This window comes from Notamacropus eugenii, chromosome 2 (assembly GCF_028372415.1).
Source record: "Notamacropus eugenii isolate mMacEug1 chromosome 2, mMacEug1.pri_v2, whole genome shotgun sequence".
NCBI classification, from domain to species: Eukaryota; Metazoa; Chordata; class Mammalia; order Diprotodontia; family Macropodidae; genus Notamacropus; species Notamacropus eugenii.
Window position 1 is genome coordinate 114667030 of NC_092873.1, and position 23181 is coordinate 114690210.

A 23181-nucleotide genomic window follows, 5' to 3' on the forward strand; every position below is an offset into this window, starting at 1 on the left:
ACATCATAATGATGGTACCAATTCTCTAATTTTTTTATCTGCTGAAGTACCTTCATCCTCTCCATATATGCATTTTATACTCTGACTCTCCTGCCTTTGGAATGTAATAGTTTTTAAAGGTGACGTCTGCGGTCATTTCCTGGGATATACTCATTGGCAGGATACTAGAAAATCTCTGAATTTCATGGATGATGGCATCTATATATGGTATTTGAGTTCGGTGCTCAATTCAAGGCTGGGCTGATCCTACAACTTTGGTGATCTCATCGTGGACCTTTTCTTATAGGGTGAAATGTGGAATGGGAAAACAGAGAAATTAGAATGTATGTGTATATGCATATGTATATATATACATGTATGTCTATATACATACATATACATATATGTATATATATACAAAAATAACTATTGAGATGGTCTTTTTTATGTTTGATGAAGACACCAAAAATGCCCTCGAACTGAGGACCCCCTTCATCCAATGCTGGGTGTTTGTTTGTTAGTTTTCCATACTGCTACCATCCAAGGGATAAAAGAGACTATACACAACACCCAAAGCTTTGCTCTTTAATATTTTCCTCTATCACTCTTAAGAAATTTATGCAAGTTCATCAAGCCATTGTTAACCCAAGGTTTAACATTCAAGATTTACTTTATCATAATCTGAGCAGTCTAGAAAAAAAGTGATTATGATATAGTGGATCAGAAGATGAGAAGCAGTGGCATAGTAGATAGACTTTTATACCAGTGTTCAAAAAGATTTTGTTCAAGTCTGCCCTCTGATGGTTAGTGGCGATGTGACCCTACGTAAGTTACAACCTCTATGCGTTCTAGGAAGAAAAGGTAGAGGGAAATTGGTAGAGGGAATTCCTTTACCTGACAGTTCCCCATATAAATGAAATTACAAATCCAGCCCCTATCCCTTATTCTAATGTATGTGAACTATGAAAAAAAAACAAATAAGGCTTATGTTTCTTATAAAATATTCAAGATTATAAAAACTAATCAGTAAAAAGCCTCAAAAATTAGTGAATAGACTTCACAAAGTTTAGATATAGGCACAACTCTGTTGGAAGAAGTTTAATCCAACAATAAGCCCCATCTTTAACAATGACCAAAGCTGTATATTAAAATATTATGTCAATATATTATATTAAAACAAAATATTGATATATTTTACATATATTAAAAAACAAAACAAAACCAAGAAAAAAGGGGAGAAGCGATAAGAGGAAAGAAGAGCCGATAAATCTAGGGGATAAAAAGGCAAAAGAAATAAACATAAATTTAATTTTAAAAAGACAGTACAGGTCCTTACTCTGGATCTCAGGATACTTTATCATGAGTAGAATCCCCCAACATAGGGTAGAGGAGGTAGTCTCTGTTCCAGCAGCAAACAGGTTACTACCAAGGGTCACCAAGTTATCATTGCTCAAATAGCCATCAGGTTTGTCTTTCTCCTGAATCAGTAAAATGGGTAATGAGAGATAAAACAGCAACAGCAAAAACCCAAAGTCTAGTCCCAGATAGAATGATCACAGTTAAGCTCATTTACACAGATTTCAAACTAAACTTTTAATTCATTCTGGCTTCTTTTGTAGAACTCTGGATAATAAGAATTCAGTGGAAAGTTTCTGAAAAGAATATAAAAAATAACTATTACTTGAAGATTTTTTTTTTCAGGAACGAAAATCTTTAACTCTCAAAAGAAAGTGGTAACAAATGACAGATATCTTCAATATTTCAATTTTAACAGAGTAAAAAGAATCTAATAATAATATTATATAGCTAAGCATTGGAAGTTCTCAAAGCAGTTACATATGTATTAGAATCTCAGAGCTAGAAAGAAATGTAGGGAGAATTCAATTCAGTAATTCATAGAATCCTAGACTTAGAAATGGAAGGGACCTCAGAAGTCATTAAGTCCAATCTCCTATCCTCTTTTCCAGATAAGAAAACTGAGACTCAGAGAGGTTAAGTGATTTGAGCAGAGTCACACAGCTAGAAAAATGGAAGCAGGATTTGAACTCAGGACATCCTGCTTAGATGAGACTCTCTTATCACACTGCCTGATTATGTTCAAATAACATTTATTTAAGCATTTTCTTTGTTCAAGGAACTTTGTAAGGTCATAGGGACACACACACACAAAACAAACAAGGATGTAAACAAATGAATGGATAGATAGATAGGTAAAGGAAATGGTACCTGCCTTAAGGAGTTTACATTCTACCCGGGGGGGGGGGGGGGGGGGGGGTGGGTGGGTGGGAGAGAAGAAATAACCTAAACACAAGTAAATAGAGATTAAGTCCAAAATAACTTTAATGAGACAGAGCGGTAATAACTGGGGTATGGGGGAGAATCAATAAAGGACTCTTAGAAGAGGTAGCTCCTGAGCCATCCTTTGAAGGAAACTAGAAATTCTAAGAACCAGGAATGCAAGGGGTTGGGAAGGGACTGCATTCCAGGCATAGGGGCCCATTTATACGAAGATAAAGAGATAGGATATGAAATAGAGGTATAGGTGATTGTAACAGTGGGAAATAAGCCTGGAAAAGAAGGTTGAAACTAACTTGTAGCGTCTTTAATTGTCAAGATTATTTTTAAAAAATATTCTATATTACCTAGTCCAACCTTCTCCCTAATTGATAGGTGAATATGTTATTTCATTTCATCTTTGAACACAAATCAATAAGTAAATCGTGGTGAGAGAGAAAAAAGACCCATGTGAATTAATAGTGTGAAATATAAACATTGTCAGTCTGGCTGTTTGGGCCTTTTGTATCTGAGAGACCTTTAGGACAATACTTTTGATTGTCAAACCCCAAAGCATAACTCTAGTACCTCCTGTTGTCTGGTAAGAAACGCATCGATGAAACTTCTTTGGTCATTTTTATCCAGTTTTTGAAGGTGCCTTAAGAACGTCATTCTTATAAAAGACAAGAATTCATCTCTGTTGTTGAGTAATGTTTTTTGATCTTGTAGAAAGAAACCCAAGGCTGGGAACATATTCAAAACCTAAAGGAATAAAAACAGGAAAATCAAATATGCACAGAACCTTGGATTTGTAATAGATTTCACCCACCTTTAGCATGAATCTCCTCTGCTAAATCCCCAAAGAGTAACCAATCAATTGACTGATCCATCAGCAAGCTTTTTTTCATTGACTGTTTAACAACTAACTGTACTTCTTTCTGGGTGTGAAAAAGGCAAACTCCCCAAGGGGCTCATATTCTGTAGTAGAAATAACACGTATACGCATGTAAAATAAATGTAAAGTAATTTATAGGATGTCACATGAGCAGCTGAGATGAGAGGGTCTGAAAAGGCTTCATCTAAGAGATGGAATTTAAGCTAAGCTTTAAAGAAAACCAGAGATTCAAGGAGGCAAAGGGAGAATGAATATTCAAGGCATGGGGAACAATGAAAAGGCTCAGACCTAAATGTGATGTGGGAGAAAAAGCAGGAGGGCCAGTTTGACCAGGCTGAAGAGTTCACAAAGGAGAGTAAGGTGTATCTAGTAATAATTCTGGGAAGACCAGAGACAATTTGTTAAGTTTTAAATTAAATTTGTTTTTAAATTTAATTTATGGGTAATAGCTAATCACTGAAATGATTTGATTAGGAAAGTTACATCATTGGAGCTGATTTTTAGGAATATAACTTTGTCAGCTGATTAGAGAAGGGATGGATTTTAGGCAGGAGGACCATTTAGGACATGAAATAGTCTGGGCCAGAGGTAAAAAGGGCCTGAACTAGGCCATGTGAGTGGAGAGGAGAGACAGGGACAGAACTGAGGGATATTGTGTAAGAAGAAATGACAATAATCCAGTCTCTTCTGAAACACTTCCAGTGACAGAGAATTTATTACCTATATGGTAGGCCTGTGTTATTAGGCAGCTCTTATTTGTGAGATGTTCTTCCTAACTATATTGAGAATCTGTCTTCCTATAACTTACAATGATGAAATGATTGACTCTTAGAACTGTAAAGAACCTCAGAGGCCATCTAGTCTAACTTATGTCTGAATCTTCTACCCTTCTTGTTTTTTTTTTGTACCTGTGTCACTACTGTTCAGCCATTTCGGTCATGTCTGACTCTTTATGACTCCATTTGGGGTTTTCTTGGCAAAGACACTGGAGCAATTTGCCATTTCCTTCTCCAGTTCATTTTATAAATGAGGAACGCAGGCAAACAGGGTTAAGTGACATGCCCAGGGTCATACAGTTAGTGTCTAAGGCTGGATTTGAACTCAGGAAGATGAATCTTCCTGATTCCAGGCCCAGTACTCTATCCACTGTGCTACCTAGTTAACCTGAGTTTGAATCTCACCTCAGACACTTGACACTCACTGCTGTGTGACCTTGGGCAAGTCACTTAACCCCACTTGCCTCATCCTGGGTCATCTGCAGTCATCCTGATGAATATCTGGTCATTAGATTCAGATGGCTCTGGAGGAGAAGTGAGGCTGGTGACCTGCACAGCCCTCCCTCACTCAAAACAAAGTCAAGTGCAAGTCATGTCATTATTTCTCTGATGGCATGGTCTTCTTTGGCAACGAAGGACAAACACACACAGTTGCCCTTTGGTACCTATGCTAGCATATAAATACTGTGAAACTCCACTCCTGGTGTTGATTTCATTGCCATATTTAAATATAATGATAATAATGCATATGATACTTATATCTATTTAGGTATAATGGTAATGATGAACGTTTATCTAGTGAGTTACAGTTTAGTAAATTGCATTTTTTTCACAATACCTCTATGAGTTTGATAGTTAAAACACTCTTTTTCCATTTTTCAGATGGGAAAACTGAGGCTTGGAAGGGTTGAGAGACTTAGCAAAGTTACACAGCTTTTAAATGCCAGAGGTGGGCACTGAAGCGAGGACATTCATAAAATGAAAAGCAGAATATTCGGAGCAGACCTCAGTACATACAAAAATCATCAAAGAAGAAAAAGGTCACAAGTACATCAGATCTACAGGATTGCCCTTATGGTTACACACTGTCGTTGTAGATCTCATTGTCCTCAGCAACTTGCGTTTACAGTTAATGGAGCTGATATTTCCCAAGGAAAGGGGTATTTAATAGTATCAGTAGTGTGGTTTTCAAATTATGAACTGTTAACAAGATCTGTTCCTTCATCCTTCTATAATACAGGACGCAGTTTGCCTGTTACCTATTGCAATCTGAGATATCAGCAAGTATGATAGTGGAACACCCTTTCTGAGAACACTTTAGCTCTTGACCTTCTATTGAATACCTCATGTTTACTAAAAATCATCTTTTTCAAATCATTCCATTTTTTTCCAACACATTTATTCCAACAAATCAGTTTCTGAACTAAGATGTTCCCTTTCATAGATTAGGAAAAGATGAGTCATAACAGGCTACTGGGATGACTGAGGCCAGATAGGGAGTTAATGTAATTCTTTAAGGTTTACCAGGTGCCCATTCACGTTAAATCTTGGGCTGAGTCAGATATAAGCGTCTTTGCAAAGGATGGATCACTTGGTGCAAAGAAAGATTTGGATTTGGAGTTAGTGGAGTTAGAGTTAAAATTCTAGCTTTGCCACTTGCTCTGTAACCTGAGGCTTTCTCTGGGCCTCAGGTTCCTCATCTGTAAAATGAAAGGATTAAGCTGGATGATCTCTGAGGTCCTATCGATCCTTATATCTGAGATCCTTAAGAAGTGTATACTTTCATTCTTTTGATTACTTAAGTGTACCTCATGGTGAATGACATTAGATAAGAAATAGAGACAGTTCCCTTAATGCCAGGACACCCTGCAAGTCTCACATTTTCACCAATCAAATGTAAAAGTCTCAGGAATTGAGGATCACGGTAGTCAAACCGCTTCCCAAACAATATCGACACAATGATGTTGGCCACAGGAGCATTCATTATTGTATTCATCTCAAATGGCTTTCCTGGAAAGTAATTTGTTAGTTAGGCTGTACAGAATTACATACACATTTCTTTTTCATAAAACCGAGTGCCAAAATGTGTTTATAGATTCTATAGCACATCAGTATTATAGTATTTAGGCAAAAGAGGAATTAGTGATAAGACTCTGAACTAAATCTTAAAGGATAGGGAGAATTTTCTTGGAGGGTTGATACAATATAATGCAATCAATCAACCAACAAGCGTTTATTAATTTCCTAATATATGCCACGTATTATGTAATGCAATTCAAGACAAAAAGATTTATCAAGGACCTAGCACATTCAGATAATAACATTAGCTGGCATTTATATAGTGTCTAGAGGCTTGCAAAGCTCTTTACACACATTGCTTCATTTGATCTCAACAATTCAGGGAAGCAGGTGCTATATTATCCCCATTTTAGAGGTAAGGAGAATGAGGCAGACAGAGAAGTTAATTAAACAACTTGCCCCTGGTCAAACAGCTTAGATGTATGTGAGGTAGAGTTTGAATTTAGGTCTTCCTTATTCAAGGTCCAGCACTCAGTCCTTTGGGTCATCTAGCCTCTTTGCACAGCATTGCTTGGGGGAAATAAAAAGCTTACTAAGATGTAGGCCTTGGGACAATCATCTCTTTCAGTTTCTCTATTTTGCAAATGAGGCGGATGAGGCTTAGAGAGTGAAATGACTTATCCAAGATCATGCAACTAGTAAGTAACAGGTCAAGAATTTTATTATACCATGAGTAAGATGAGGTTTTAAAAAGATCATCCATGCTTTCATTGTGTCAAATGAGAATAGTGAAATAATGACATATTATTTATCAGGAGAAAAGATATAATACTGGACATCATAAGTGTGCACAGAACATGGATGGGTATATTGGCACACCCTGGGGGGGTATTCCCATTGGTCCTCCCCTTATAGGACAGAGGACAGGGGTGATCCATTGGGAATGTTACGCCAGGGTATGTATTGGGCACATTGGGACCATATTCCATGCATGCCTATTCCTGTCAATTTATTCTGCTCGAAAACTCTAAATTCTTTGATTAACTAGACAACTCACCTTGGTGGGACCCAAAGACTTGAATTAGATGTTGACATTCTTCCACAATCCTCTTCTCTATGACCCTCTTGCCCATGCCAAAGTTCTTCAGAGCTGTCAAGGTGAATCTCCTAATGATTTTCCAGTTTTCACCATGAGAAAAGATGATTCCTAAAGGTAGGGAAAATCTTTTTTTTAATTTATTTTTTACTTTTTAAAATTTTTACTTACCAGTTTGTTGGATTAAATTCAAGTATTTATCAACTGTGTGCTTAGCACATAGTAGGTTTGGGGGGGCATACTGGAAAATAATAACCAACATTTATATAGTGCATTAAACTTTGAAATACACATTATCTCATTTGCACCTCATAATTCTTTGAGGCCAATAATGTTAGGGGCTGCACCTGTGATTTTGTGTGTGTTCATCCTTTGTTCCTGAAGGAGACCATTCCATCAGAGAAATGATGACATGACTTGCACTTGACTTTCAGTGAGCCAGGGCTGTGCAGGTCACCTGCCTTACTTCTCCTTCAGAGTCATCTGAATCCAGTGACCAGATATTCATCAGGATGACTGGAGATGGCTTAGAATGAGCAATTGGGGTTAAGTGACTTGCCCAAGGTCACACAGCTACTGAGTGTCAAGTATCTGAGGTGAGATTTGAACTCAGATCCTCCTGACTCCTGCACTGGTGCTCTATCCACTGTACCACCTGTACTTTTATTTTTACTGGGAAAGTTAAGATGAACAAATTTTCTCTACCAATGTGACACCTCTGAAACTTATGATTTAGAAAGCTGCCTAGAATACTGAGAGGTTAAAAGAGTTGACAAACATCACAGATGTGAGAAGCAGGACTTGAACCAGCTCTCCATGGGTCCAAGGATAAATCTTTACCCACTCTGCCATGATGTATCACAGATAAATAAACTGAGGTTGAGAGTTTAGTGAGACTTGCTCAGGGTCACAACAGTATCTGAGGTGGGATACAAACTCAGCTCTTCCTGATTAGACAGTCTGTTACTCTGTATGTATCAGGATGCTTCTGAGAAGTGCCTGCCCATAATGACCCTACACCATAGCTTGTCCTAAGGCACCAGAACTTAGATAGTACAAAATGTTATGCTCCTCCTCACGTTCTTTAAAGAACTTTATGTTTAAAGAAGATAAAGTAGCTGACATATAGCTCACACTGAAAAGCCTTCTGACTGCAAATTAATGACAAGATCTTTGTAAGAGCCTCACCGCATTTGAGTCTTAGCCCCATCGGATGGTTTGTTGATGGACTGGCAAAATCATTTTCTGGCATGAGTGTGAGCAAACCAATTCTCCCAAATGGTTTCATGCTTTCAGACCAAAGGTGTTGTTGCATTTCTTGTTCATTTTGTTCATGTTTAAGTGACCTACAGTTTTCCCTTCAATTCCTTGATGTGGGTTTCGTGCAGAATACTAGTTTTTCCATTTGAAAAACTACTTAACTATCTGTGGAGGCTGCAAATAAATTACTGGCCTCAATAGCTTTGAGTTTTGCTTTTCTGCTTAGTTGTTGGCTTCTCAAGAAGCATCTTCCAAAGCTTGTCCATCCATTTCAGATATAAGGAATAACAATGTTGCTGACTCAGTGTCCTGTGTCTTTTCTGACAGATAGGCTGTCCCAGAAGAGATAAATCACCTTCTCCTATAGGGAGCAGACTTATTGACATCCTTGAGAGGTAATATGTTTTAGTTGCTTAAACAATACAATGATAATCAGGAGATTTGAATTTTAAGCCTTCCTCAGATACTTGCAAGTTATGTGATCCATGGCAAATCACTTAACCTCTATGGGCCTCAATTACTTCTGTGAAATTAAGGGCCTGCACTTGAAGAACTATAAGGTTCTTTTCTCCTCTAAATCTACAGTTCTAAAGGTGACCAAGAATTAGTCAGTTTACCTCATGTTTGAAATGATGAAGCACATGATATACATTGCTGATCATTCCTAGATAGAATTTATATCTTAATTACTCCTTGATAGTAAATTATATTTGAAGCGGCAGCTTGGTGGATCCAGTGCTGGGCCTGGAGTGAGGAAGACTTTTCTTCCTAAATTCAAATCTGGCATCATACATTTAGTAGCTATGACCCTGAGAAAGTTACTTAACCTGTTTTCCTTGGTTTCCATCTGTAAAATGAGCTGGAGATGGAAATGGAATGCCACTTCACTATCCTGGCCAAGAATATCCCAAATGGGTTCATGAAGAGCTAGACATGACTAAAAAAAGTGGATCAATAACAACAAAAGTAAGCTATTTAATCAATTAATCACAAATAGAAAATTAATTGGTTGATTATTCAGTAATAAATTTTATTAAATTCTCTTGTGACTGCTCAGAAAAAAATCACAAGTCCAGGACAAAAACGGTATATATTGTGTGTATATGTGCGTGTGTGTGTGTATGTGTGTGTATATGTGTATATTTAAATATGTAACTTGTCTGAAGAATTTAGAAGAAGTTTCAAAGTAATATACATGCAGCTAGGTGTAGTAAATAGAGCACTGGACCAGGGTGACCTGGGTTCAAATCCTGCCTTAGACATTAAGTATATGTGTCTGGGCAAGTTACTTAATCCTCTGTGCCTTTGTTTCCTCATTTATAATACGAGGAGTTTCAACTTGATGGTCTGTAGGGCTCCTTCCCTCTCAACATCTATCATCTTCTGAACTCAGTTCAGCTCTCTCATTTTTCAGAAAAGGAAACTAATAAACACAGACATTAAGTGACTTGTCCAAGGTCACACAGGGAGTAAGAGGCAGAGCTTATATTCAAACTCAAATCCTTTGACTCCAAATCCAGGATTTTTTCTTCTTCTGCATCTTTGGGGCTGACTCCATGTTAGTAATTAATAATCCTTTTAGTTTTACTGTAAGGATCCTGCTAAATAACTCTTCTATTTATTGAGAGAATAGGTGATGCCAAAGTAATGTTTGTCCTGTACATTGCTGAAGGGAAAAATCAAACCACAAAGATTCGAAAAGACAGAAGAACACACTGAGCCTACAAGGAAGCAGACAAGTTAATATCCTAGGAGACATTTCCAATAAAGTCTGGTTACCTTTTTCTTCATAAAGTTTTTCAAAAATAGGCATATGGGCCCTCTCTCCAAACTCCTCAGAGTGGTTTACTAAGGCATCTTTCACTGTCTTATAGCCGGTCAGCACCACCACCTTCTTGGGACCCATCCTCAAGCTGAAGATGGAGCCATATTTTTGGGAGAGCTTTAACACAGAAAAAAAAAAGAGAAAGCAGTTCAGAATGTACAATGAAGTACAAAGAAACCTGGCATGGGAGATGGGAGATTTGGGTTCTAGTCCTGGCTGTGCCAAATCCTGAATTGGTGTAAATAATTCCTTGAATTCCCTCCAAGTCTAAGATTATATGATCAGATTTCCAAAAAATAGTGGCTCTAGTTCTCTATTTAATCTTTAGGAGGGCAATGGCAAGTTACATCTCCCCAACATACGTAGAGTTGAGAAGTCCCCCACCTTTTTTATCAGACCTTAATTTTCCAATGAAATGAATTGGTCAATGAATAATATATATAATTATATATAGTATATATATAATATAAATTTGTATATATAAACAATGTACATATGTATGTGTATACACTTATATATGTACAATGTATTATAATATGACATATACATTATATAACATAATGCATCATTTTATAGGATACATAACTGATACATTATTCCATATGTTAGAATACTATAACATAATATTTTATTATAGGTTATAATATTATAACATTACATAATAAAGAGGCGATTGTTTTGCAATATAGATCATATATGATATGCTATATAATGTAATAGTATATGAGTGTTCAGAAAGTTCATCTCATAATATATTTGCAGTTTCATGTGCACCCATCTTTCTTAATTAAACTATATCATGAAAATTCCTGAGGTATCATTCTACCGACAGCTCATGTCAGTAGCAGAAGTGAATTAAATGAGAGTATTCTCATCTCGTTCTCTGTAATTCTTCATTTCTTTTAAGGAAGAGAATTAGAGGAAGGACTTTGTACAGAGGTCTAAGTAAAGACTTTTTATGAATGAATGTACCTTTTCTCCTCTAAATAACAAGGTGGGGAGAGACTGGACAACAATACTATTGGAATTACAATGGAGAAGGGTAGAAGGGACACAATAATTTGAGGAGAGAGATCACCATTAGATTAAAATGATAGTGCAGTGGAAATGAAGTTAAAATAAATTATAGATTAGCAATAAAGAGAGGGGATGAAACTTTGAGAGGGTTCTATTTGATGAGTAGTCACAATGGGAATATCATGGAAGTGGGACAGAGGCAGGTGAATATTAGAGGCAAAGCTCAAAGTTCAGACAAGTTACCTTTGATCTAGTTTTAGAAGAAACTAGTAGAAAGGACATTTAAAGTGGAAAATAGAATAATGAAAGACCCAGAGTTGAATTTTTCTTTTTCCTTCCTTCGTTCCTTCCTTCCTTCGTTCCTTCCTTCCTTCGTTCCTTCCTTCCTTCCTTCCTTCCTTCCTTCCTTCCTTCCTTCCTTCCTTCCTTCCTTCCTTCCTTCCTTCCTTCCTTCTTTCTTTTGGAAGGGGAAGAGGAGAGAGGAGGGGAAGGATAGAATTTGGAGCTCAAAACTTTAAAAAATATTAAGAATTGTTTTGACCTGTAATTGGAGAAAAATAAAATATTGTTAAAAAGCTCCAGAATTAAGAGAGATAATGAAGTGCTTGACAGACCTTAAAGATGGAATGGGGAGTAATTATCATGGCTTCATAGAAAAGCAAAAGATTACAGTGAAGAAGTGAACAGTTGTTGGAAGATCTTGCTCTACTATCAAATAATTGTCTTTAATTTCAAACAATATTTTCTCTCTATGAAGCAAACATCATATTAGGTATTTATTAAGCACCACTTAGAGGTAGTGTGGCATAATGAAAATAGAGCCTCGAGTCAAGTAGATCTAGGTTTGAATTCAGTCCCTGACTTTGACCCTGGGCTAGTCCCTTAACCTCTAGGAGCTTCAGTTCTTTCCTCCATAAAATGGGAATAGTAATACCTATATTATTTGCCTCTAAAGGTTGTAGTGAGGCTCAATGGGGATGAAGTAGGTAATTAAACTCTTTGCAAATTTTGGAGTGTTATAGAAATGTCAGTTGTGTGCATGGTGCTAAGTATAATCCAAATTTTAGATAACTTGGGGGTCAGTTGTCAGTGTAAAGTCCCTCAAGAACTTTACATTCTAGCATATTATTTGATGAAACTTGACTCCAGCATTCAGCTCTGCTGAACACAAACTGAAATTCTAATTTGATGAATATTCTTTAAATTTAAAGGAGGGTGGTATTGAACATGTGTTGCATGAATCAAGAAAGCACAGACTAAGAATCTTAGATCTGGTGTAGACCTCAGAGACTTTCAACCTAATTCCCTCATTGTACTGAGGCCTAGAAAGGCAATGCAATTTACCTAATGTCATAATAGAGTTATTAAAGAAGAAGCCACAGAAACAACTACAAAATGTCCCAGAGTGGCAATACCACTTATCATGATGGAAATAAACCTACTCACATTTGTTATCCAGAAAAGTTTTAAATCAATGAACAGCATCACTTGATAGCTGATCTTTATAGTTAGTTTTCATTTACTTGTCTATTTATATATCTGTAAACTAGTAGTTAGTAGATGCTACTACATAGAGAAGTAACTAGCATGGGGCAAATAGGATTTAGCCCCAAGGTACCAACATGGGGTGTGGGCTTCCTCTGCAGGAGGACATTTTTACAGTTAGAGTCCCCTCATTGTTCATTTGACTTATTTTCCTCCAGAGGCATGTGGTAGAATTGCCCTGTGTGGGTTTTCTGGAAGATGGGTGGAAGATGGCCCTTCCTAGGTGGGACTATTTCTATTATACTTTTTGCTCTTACCCCCTCCTCCCCTCTATGCTGTGAATAATAACCACCACCCTCAACTACTACCAGTCATCAACTAATAACCAATGACAAGCAACCAGCAACGTATAAGTAACACTTTGAATGTATCTGAGGCACAGTTTCATTTAGTTAAATCTCTGCTATTCCATGTTACTTAATTACATAATTTTGAAAAGAAACTGTCCATGTGCAAATTACTCATTTATACCTTTAGCATGGTTTCATAGGGCCTCTTCAGATTGATTATGTGCAGGTTTCCAATGACTGGCAAAGGCCTTGGTCCTGGAAGAGAATGTCTCTTGAAACTCTTAATCAGAGTGAGTTTAATATTTAAAATAATAATAAAAATCAGACTCAGCTCTGAAAGTAAGGAAAGCAAATAAAATTCACTCATTTTCTATCAGAAGCTGCAACAACAATGAATATGGCAAGATGGCAGTGGAACAGAGTTGGCAGATACTGGTGTTGCCTGGAAGCAAGAAGGAGCACTGGGCACTGCTAGCTGTTCCTTGTCAGTCTCTCTTATATAAAGGGAACAGGTAAGGAAGCAAGAGAGTTTTAGTGATCATGGTAAACATTTGCCTCTTGGATTGGTCTCTGTTTCTGTCTCGCTTTCTTAATCCCCAACTTACCTATTTTCGCACATAGATATAGAGTTCTATGACATTCATAAGAAGGATTAGCCTTTAAAATAAAAATTTCAGAGAGAGGAATGAACATGTTTAATCTTTAGTGTATAATTTAGGCTATACACTAGAGGGAAATGTTTTGTGCCAGGGAACACACCAGAATTTGCTATTTAACGTACAGTGGAAAGAGGCAAGAGAGGCGGAAGATCCCAGTTCAGATTCTAGCTCTGTATTTACTACTTGTGTGATCTTGGACATGTCACTTAACCTTTCTAGGTTTCAGTTTTTTCAGTTGTTAAAAGTGGGAGTTGGATTAGGTCGGGAGTGGGAAACCTGTAGCCTTCAGGCCTTCTAGATCCCTAGGTGTGAGTTTGGACAGAATCTGAATTTTACAAAATGAATCCTTTAAATAAAAGGATTAAAAATAATAAAATTGGGATTTGTCAAAAGGCTGTATTTAAGAATTTAGAAAGCCACATATAGCCTGAAGGTCACAGGTTCCCTACCCCTGTACTAGGTGACCTTGAAGGTTTCTTCCAGGCCTGAGTTTTTGATCTATGGCTTTTGTTTTTCAGAGTTCTTAAAAACATGGGTGCAATTTTCCACTTCATGGCTCAAACTCTTCCTTTACATTAAAGAAAGGTACCTGAAGTATAAATAATTTGTATTAATAACATAGTGTGCAGAAATGAATGAAAAATAGTTGACCTTTCAGTACTAAAACTGTACTGATAACCATAATGTGAAGCTATTGGCAAATTGCCAATTGGCAAAACTATTGGCAAAATTCATGGGGAGTTCTCTGCCAGGCTGAATATCTCTGTTATCTTCAAGACACTCAGAAGTCACTCAAGGGACCCACTAACTTCATAGTTGGGGATGTTGCATCTCCAAATGTTTGGGTCATCAAAAGGTCTACCTTAGGATTGGTCTACCGCAGGTCCCAAGCGTCAGATTACATTCCTACACAAATGGCTTTGGGGAAATTCTGACTGGCAAAGGTTTCATAGAATTTTTGATTTGGCAGTTACCTTAAAAGTAATTGATAGGGTGCTTGGTTACATGTACTTGGGCCCACATTTCTCTTTAAGAATCACATTTCTCCCCAGCCTCAAAATGCTATCTCGGGGAGTTTCTCCTTCAAGGACACAGCCTGACCTAGCAACAACCGTCATCTCCCTTTCTGCTATAGTAGCCAACTGCACATAGAGAGTTCATTAGTTTGAACCAGCTGTGTACTGCACTGGCTGTGTACTGGGTCATAACGATATTTACTACTCACTGACCAATCCTATGTATCCTAGACTTGGGCGTACCTATACTCCCTTACATTTATCTTGTCTAACAAGACATTGACCAGAGAAGCCTGGTTTGTCCTGATCAGCCCTGACTGTTGGTTGACTTAGTGACATTTCAGGCCTAAAACCACACCTCCAGGTAGCCCCTCCTTGGGCTATTTCCCGATGAATTTTGGGTAAAATACCTGTGCAGTAGATACCAAAAATGACTGTTCCTTTAAGAAGTGACCACTCCTTAACCACTCTCTAATCCCACCCAAAACACCTAGTGAGCATATTTGGCACAAATGATGCTATAGAATATCCTGTATAAATTTTCCCTGTACCCCTTTAAGGTTGCAGGTTCCCTAAGAAATCTTGCCCACTGAAAAGTGTAATAAATCTTTACCTTGACTTCAACAATGTTTGAGTTTGTGAATTCTTCTCTAGATGACCTGCCCCTGGTACCCCAGTTTTTGTGGAGGTCTCACACCCCCTTTCCAACCCTCATCAGTAATCTAACTCAAATTTATCATTTTGCAGATAAGGAAATAAAAAACATAGAGGGGAAGTGATCATCTAAGGTCCCACGGTTCACACTGAAACAGCCCATATTCAAAGCAAAGACCACTGTGGCATGCCCAAGGTCACAAAGCTTTGTGTCAGAGCAAGAAATAAAGTCCAGGTTGTCTGGTTTTTCACAGTAAAAAAAGTTTACTGAAATTTAGTAACTCCTGAGGTAGTTCATAGTGCAGTAATTAGAGCACTGGGCCTGGGACCAGCAAGACTTGAGTTTGAATTAAGCCTCAGACACTTATAGGGTATGTGGATCTGAGTAAATCACTTATCCTCACTTTACTTTAGATTCTTCAGCTGTAAAATGGATAATAATAGAACCTACTTCTCTGGCTTGATATTAAGCTCGAATGAGATAATATTTGTAAAAAGAAAAAAAAAGCACAGGTAGGCACTATATGAATGCTTATTCCCTTTCCCACCACATACAGCTTGATGGGATTCTCTCAGTTGGATTGAGACAAGAAGTGACAGGGACAATGTTAAGCAGTGTGTGTGTGTGTGTGTGTGTGTGTGTCTGTGTGTGTGTGTGTGTGTGTGTGTGTGTGTGCGTGTGAAGGTGGGGGAGGGGGAGAGCATGAATCCAATAAAAAAGATGAGAGAAATGACCATTTTAATATTTTCTTGTTTGCATGGTATTATCACTTAGATCTATTTGTTGCTGAGTTCTTTTAGCATGTCCTACCTTTATGACCCCATCTGGGGTTTCCTGTGTAAAGATACTGAAATAGTTTGCTATTTCCTTCTCCAGTTCATTTTACACATCAGGAGCTGAGGCAAACAGAGTGAAGTGACTTGCCCAGGGTCACACAGCTAGCAAGTGTCTGAAGCCAGATTTAAACTCTGGATTATGATTCTTCCTGACTCCAAGTCCAGCACTTCATCCACTGAGACACTTAGCTGCCTCCTGGTTGGTGTTTGTAGTTACACAATGTTAACATAACTGATTAAAAAAGAAAATCTTTGTCAGTTTTTAAAAATGTTTTTTAATTATGCTTTTGCATCACCAAAATTTCCCTATATCCTTCTTCCTCTTTATTCTCAGAGAGGCATACCTTATAACAAGAATTTAAAGAAAAAATCAAAACAATCAATATATAAAAGAGATGACATTCTATATCTGTATATATTCTATACAGTGTTCCATATCCATGGACTTGCATGACCTGCAGAAGGTCAGCCATTTGTTTTTCTTTAGTATACCACAAAACTGACTGGCTAAGTTTTCTTGCCTCTCAGTTTTTCCAGTTTTTTTAAGTGTTGAATAGATACACTATAGTCCTTTAATAAACATATTAACCGATCATTTTATAGAAATAAGAAAACTATACACCTAGTCTCATGATTTATTATGAACAGGACCAAATTTATGATGCTTAAGGTCTACATCTTCTGAATCAAAGGTGATGGATGTTGGGATGAAGGATAATCAAAGGATCAGAAAATCTCAAAATTGAAAGCACCTTTAAAGGTCATCCAGCCCAAATCAAGCAAGAATCCCTGCTCCAGCATCCCTGATTTATGGTTGTCCATCTTCTATTTGAGGATCTTCAGATATGGAAAACCTCCTGAAGCAATCCCTTACTATTTAGATAGTTATAGTTGTTAGGACATTTTTTCCCCCCAGATGTAGAAACTGAATCTGTCTCCCTGACCCTTTCACCCATGGCTCCTAGCGCTGCCCTCCTGAGCCAAGTCAAACAAGACAACTCCCTTTCCCATGACAGCTCTTCTTGTCCTTGACCTCAACTATTACATGTACTCCAGTTCCTCTCTTGGCAATTGAACTTTAATTTATGTTGTATTTGAAGAGATTATTCCTTCTTGGGTGACTTTTTCTCGATTCTCACACTCACTCTTTTTAGCAATTTCTTTTTTTACTGTCCTGCCTTTTTTTTAACCTCTTCACTCCTTTACCACAAGTTTTTGTATGTGTTTCAATGGTTCTGTTCTCTGGGAGGGAATACTCTCTCTGCACAGTATTCTTTGCTTCAGTTCTTTACAAGTCAAGACATTGACCTTCTGATGTCATTGGTCCTCTACGAGAATGCAACAACCTTGGTATATTTAGCATCTCCCTTCCCCTCCATGGGTACACTCCTTATCTCTCTGGAGACTACACCTTCTAGTTGACTTACTGAAACTCAGCAAGAGGGATTCAGACTCTTGGTTTTCTTTTAGCCTTCAGCTGACATTTTTAAAATACAGATGAAATAGCACTCTCCTGCTGAAGCTTCAGCAGCCTCCTTATCTCTAGGATAAATGTCTAATTCCTTTGTTTGGCATTGAAAGTGTTCATAATCTGCTTTCAGCCTGTTTTCTCCAGGCTGATTTCATATTCCTCTCTACCATGCATTCTACGTTCAGGCTAAAGTGGCCTATCTGCTGTTACTCCAAAACAACATTGCATCTCTTTCTTTTGTGCTGTCCCCTATGGGGCTTCCCTTGGCTAGAATGCTTTTTCTTCTGACCTCTTTAGTTCTTGAAATCCCCCTCTCCTAACAACAACAATAACAACAGTAGTAGTTGTAGCAGCAGCAGCAGTAGTGGTAGTAGTCATTGTTATAGTCATAGTAGACAGCAGTAATAGCAGTAGTAACAATTTATATAGCACTGTAAGGTTTGCCAATACTTTTACATTTGTTGTACCACTTAATCTTCATAATAACCCTATGAGGTGGGTGCTGTTATTATCCCCATTTTACATATGAAGGAGATTAAGTGTTAGGTCATACACTTGGTTAATATCTGAGGCAGGATTAAAACTCAGGTCTTCATGACTCCAAATACCATGTTCTACCAAATGCACCATCTAGCTGCCCTTCATTGCCCTTCAAAGCTCAGCTCAGGTGCAGAACTTTTGTGATCCACTTGTTAATATACTTCCCTACTTCAAGAAATGTTACTTATTTCTCCTTCATTTTTTCTGAGGACCAATGATGACATCACATAATTGACTTTCAAGTCAGTGGGTTTAAGTGAGGCAGAGTTGCACAAAGTTGTCAGCCTCATTTTTTCTTGCTGAGTCACTAAAGTCCAGTGACAAGACGAAAGATAGAATGACTGGCTATGGCCCAGCATTCAGTGGATGACCTTGTCTTTGATGTCTGACCAAACTTTCAGCACTCCATAGAGCTTGGTTCAGCCGCCTTCCTGGCCCTTGGAACAAATTGTTCTCATCTGACCATTCCACTGGGGTAAGTTTTCACATGGGGTGTATGGAGTGTTCAGAGAGGACTAGCATCTCTGGTGTGATGGCTTGCCACAGGGCTGCCCATCCATCTTTCATACCTACCCTTTCACCTGTGGCTCTAGGAAGTAGCATGTACAGTGGTTGCACTGTGTGAAACCATCTCAGAAGATGGGCCAAACCAGGTTAAGGGTAATGTATAGGCCTCAAACCAGCAAGTGAACTAGAAGAATGTGTACCCCAAACATGGGAAGACTTCCCCTTGAGGAATGGGTGGATGAGAGTACCCCAGGAAATAACTTTATATTTAATTACCTATTTATAAAAATGACATCCTCTCAGTAGAATGTAAATTCCTTGAGGATAGAGATTATTTTATTTTTGTCTTTATGTCTCCAGTGCATAGTGAATTGTGGGTAGTTAATAAGTACTTATTGACTTCACATAACTGATGAATACAAGCAGTGTATCTTATGAAAAGAACAGTTTAATTAAACATTTATTAAATGCCTCTGCAAGACATTGTGTTCGGTGCTTTGACTAGGAAAGCAAGAGTCTCTGTCTGCCCTTAAGAAAAAAATATTGTTCCTTGATCCCTAGATAGAAGATGTAAGATAAAAGATATTTAAGTGGAGTAATTCAGTAGATCAATCAATGATTAATTTAAACCAGTTAAAGTTATGAGATGCTCAATCCATTTCATCAATCTTAATTCTAGAGTTTAACTAAGATTGAAAAGTCTTTGAAATTGGAGTGACCTTGCACAAAAATCTTATTCTGAAAGGCAGAGGAAACTTGGTTGCACCCTATGGTTTCTGTATAAATGATCATGCTGATAGAACCAAAATCATCAAAAGACTGGAGCAAACATTAAATTCTGGTAAAGTTCTCAGGAGAAAGGGTCTTAATGGAGGATGGAAGGTAGAGGAAGAAGAAGAAGTCTCAGTTTCAGTTTTAGCAACGATCTGGGAAGGAGGACACCAGATAACATTCTACTTCCCCCCTAGTTACTTTTACAAATGCAGTCTTTAAAGGACTTATTCGTACAAAAATATTTGTATCAGCTCTTTTCATAGTGACAAAGAATTGGAAACTGAAGTGATACTTAATAATGGGGAGTGACTGACCAAGTTATGGTATATGAATGTCATGAGTATTATTGGCTTATGAGAAATGATGAAGGGAATGGTTTTAGAGGAATATAGGAAGACTTGTATGAAGTTATACAAAGTGAAGTGAACAGAATAAGAACGATTTATATAATAAAGACAATAGTGTAAAAACAAACAACTAAAAGACTTAGGAACTCTACCCAACACAACGACCAACCATAATTCAGACTGCTTACGATGCCACATGCTCCTTGCCTTCAGAGAGAGATGATGGATGAAGAGTACAGATTGGGGTTTAAAAAATTTTTTAAACATGGATAATGTGGGAATTTGTTTTTTGTGACTATGTATGCTTTTAATGGGAGGAGAGGGGAGAAACACAATCCTTTCAGTCACTGAGCAACAACTTTTCTAAGTGTCTCTTAGAAAAGAAAACATTCTCTTATTTACATTTGTACTTTCTTATAGCACAATAATAGTTCTATTACCATTTTATATACCATCATTTGCATGTAACGTCATTGGTATTTCTTGAAAACAGAAGATAGGCAAAGACAATAGCCATTCTCCAAAAATCAATGGGCATCAACTTTGTTTTTATTTTTTTCTACCACAAGAAATACTCCTATGAATATTTTGTTACATATAGAAAATTTCTGTCCTCAGCTCCTTGAAGGAAAATATACAGTAATGGAATGCTGAATGAAAGAGAATGCACAGTTTTATGACAATTCGCATATAACATAAAATTATTTTCCATACTAGTAATTCCACTCTAGAAAATAAAAGGAGCTATCTTAACTTTATATTCTTTTCATAATGGATTAAAAGGAAATAAAAGAGATTTATACATATATGCTATGTCTTTCCTTATAGGAAGTACTTAGTAAGTACTTGTTAAATGATTCTAAACATGCTAAGAAGTTACTAGGCTTCAAAATGAAAACCAGAGACAAACTTTGTACTTTGTTACATCATTTAATTTATTTTAAAAAACCCCATAAAAATTAGCTTCTATTAGTTTGGATTTTAGTACTTATTGCAAATAGTGAATATACAAAAACATATTTTAGAATAAATATTTCCATCTTTCTAACAAAAGGAAAGAGGTATAATAATTCGCTTGAAAATATGACCTAAAGAAACTGCAAATCTGACAGTAACCAGCCACATTATCTCTTTTGTAGACAAAAATATTCATTAATAAAAGCAACTGTGTATTTATACCTATATGAGTTACTATTCTAAAGAATGTTTAATCAATAACACTCCTACACAGAGCACTATAGATATATGATCTAAAAGAATCTGAATTCTGAGATTGAATAAATTGTGTTTCCCACAAATATAAGTTCTATTTTTAGAAGTGTATAAATGTTTTTGTGATCAATAAAATACAAATTCATTCAAAAGCCCTGCTGAATTTATAGTACCTTTTTGTCATTATGTATTTTCTCAATCAACAGGTACTACAAATCATTTGGGGGTAAATAAAAATATGTGAAAAAACTGTCTTTATACTTGAAAAAACCTTGGGAATCCTTCCTTTTGACAATGACATGCATAGGAAGATTCATTCTGGACTGTTTATGTCCAGTGGTAGTCTTAGAGAGGATGCATGGGATCCATGAGACTTGTGAATGATATGCTCTCAGCAAATAAGTAAATCAAAATTCAATGGACATCTATAGCACCAATGAAATTCCTCTGCTGGCAATTTGGAACGTAAAGTCTGTTTGTTGTTATCTGTGTTCAAAATCTGAGATGTTATTTGGATAGTGCTTTTAAAAAAAAAGAGTATTCTGGGAGAAAATTAGATGAGGGCAGAATATGAAATAATTTTTAGGCCTCTGGCTGCAGCTGGCTGTGGTCATCATTTTCATGGAAGTCATAGCTATGTCCTTTCATTTCAGGAACCTCCTGAAAACAAAAGAAAACAAAACAGATTGAAGTATTTTTTAGAAAACAAAATATATTTTTTAAAAATTGGGGCTCTTTGTTAAGCTATTTTGTCAAGGTAAAGACAATTTTTGAATTGGTTATATAAATGGAATGATCTGGATAAATGCAGGACTTGAGAGGGTGTGTGTGTGTGTGTGTGTGTGTGTGTGTGTGTGTGTGTGTGTGTGTGTGTGAAGTATATTACCTTATTATTTTTTTTTTAACCATCCAGAAACCCATTCTGACCTATAACCTAGATAACAGACACAGAACTACCTGTCATTGTCGTCTGCTGGGACATAGGAGAGAAGATAAAGGAAAGGGAGAGAAGAGTGGAAAAGAGAAGCAAAGAAAGAGACTGATCTCTTGCCATTAATAATTAACACCTGCTTGGTCCGGTGTTCTCTTTCTTAGCAATCTCATGTAATTTTCCCATCAGGAAGGAAGTGGGGAGAAGGCAGTATCTGTGACTTGTGTAGCCTCAGGGGATTAAAGTAAATTGAATTGTTGGAAATGTAGTTTAATTGCAGCCCTGTAGCGACACATTTTAAAAACAGAATGAACTGCTTTATAACAAGCTCTACAGTAAAAGTTCTGGAGAAGTCACGTGGAAAAAATGACTTGAGATGTAGCTTGGACAGAAATGAACCAACCAACCAAACAAAAAAACCTATAACAGCAATTTATGAGGCACTGGACCTCCAGGCCAGATGATGGCGATGTTGGAGATAGAGTAGAGTTCTTAACTTTTTGTGTTGTCAGTCTGGAGAAGCATATGAACCCCTTCTGAAAAGAATGTTTTAAACTGCCTAAAACAAAGTATATAGGTTTACAATGGAAACCAATGATATTGAAATGCATTTATGAAAATATTAAAAAAAAAAAAAAAACAAACCAAACCAACCCAGCTTAGAAGCACTCTCTGGAGAGCAGATGATGTTTTCCTGCTGAATGACCAAGAAATGGCACCAGTCTCTATGGGAGTGGGAGTAGGGTTAACTCAATACAACTTCTCCGAGACTCTCTTTCTTTCTGAAATGGAGGATATGGGACAGTGGGATGGTCTGGAGGACTGATAACTCACTTCTGCAAATGTCCTCAGGGAGCATCTATTCACTTAGCTACAATGAAGATCTTAATAGGACCACCAACTTTGGGAGCCTCTGAGAGCTCGAGGATGTTAATGTTTTATCTCTTTATTTCTGTTTTTGGTCTACTACTCATAATATGCAATAAAGGTTTTTATTCCTTTGGGTCACAGAATCTTAGGAAATAAAAATCTTAAGGGGAAATGGGGACAATTGAGCAGATTTTGATGAATTTTTCAAATATTGTGTGGCAATTATCTTTACATTTTAAATTCTATATCTGAGGCAGATATTGGAGGCTGAGAATACAGCAAGCACAGATTGAGCTATTACCCACAGTAGAGTTCAACTGGGAACTCAGGCTAATGGTTGAGGGGCATCCAGACTGGCTCCTGGAGTTTGCAAGAACTAGGTTATTC

The 23181-nt window shown here is 37.2% G+C and overlaps 2 protein-coding genes across 2 annotated transcripts in view; both read right to left on the reverse strand.

The window, feature by feature from the left end:
- Positions 1–14189, reverse strand: part of LOC140522803 (cytochrome P450 2K1-like) — a 31061-nt gene extending 16872 nt beyond the window's left edge. The window contains 8 exon segments of the mRNA XM_072638054.1: positions 95–279; positions 1316–1457; positions 2842–3015; positions 5768–5934; positions 7001–7150; positions 10079–10241; positions 13158–13256; positions 14085–14189. Coding sequence (XP_072494155.1) covers positions 95–279; positions 1316–1457; positions 2842–3015; positions 5768–5934; positions 7001–7150; positions 10079–10241; positions 13158–13256; positions 14085–14189 — 1185 coding nt within the window.
- Positions 14190–20691: 6502 nt separating this feature from the next.
- The window catches only part of RHAG (Rh associated glycoprotein), a 29976-nt gene continuing 27486 nt past the window's right edge, over positions 20692–23181 (reverse strand). Inside the window, exon 10 of the mRNA XM_072642420.1 lies at positions 20692–21653. Coding sequence (XP_072498521.1) covers positions 21576–21653 — 78 coding nt within the window. The 3' untranslated portion in view covers positions 20692–21575. The remainder of the gene's footprint in view (positions 21654–23181) is intronic.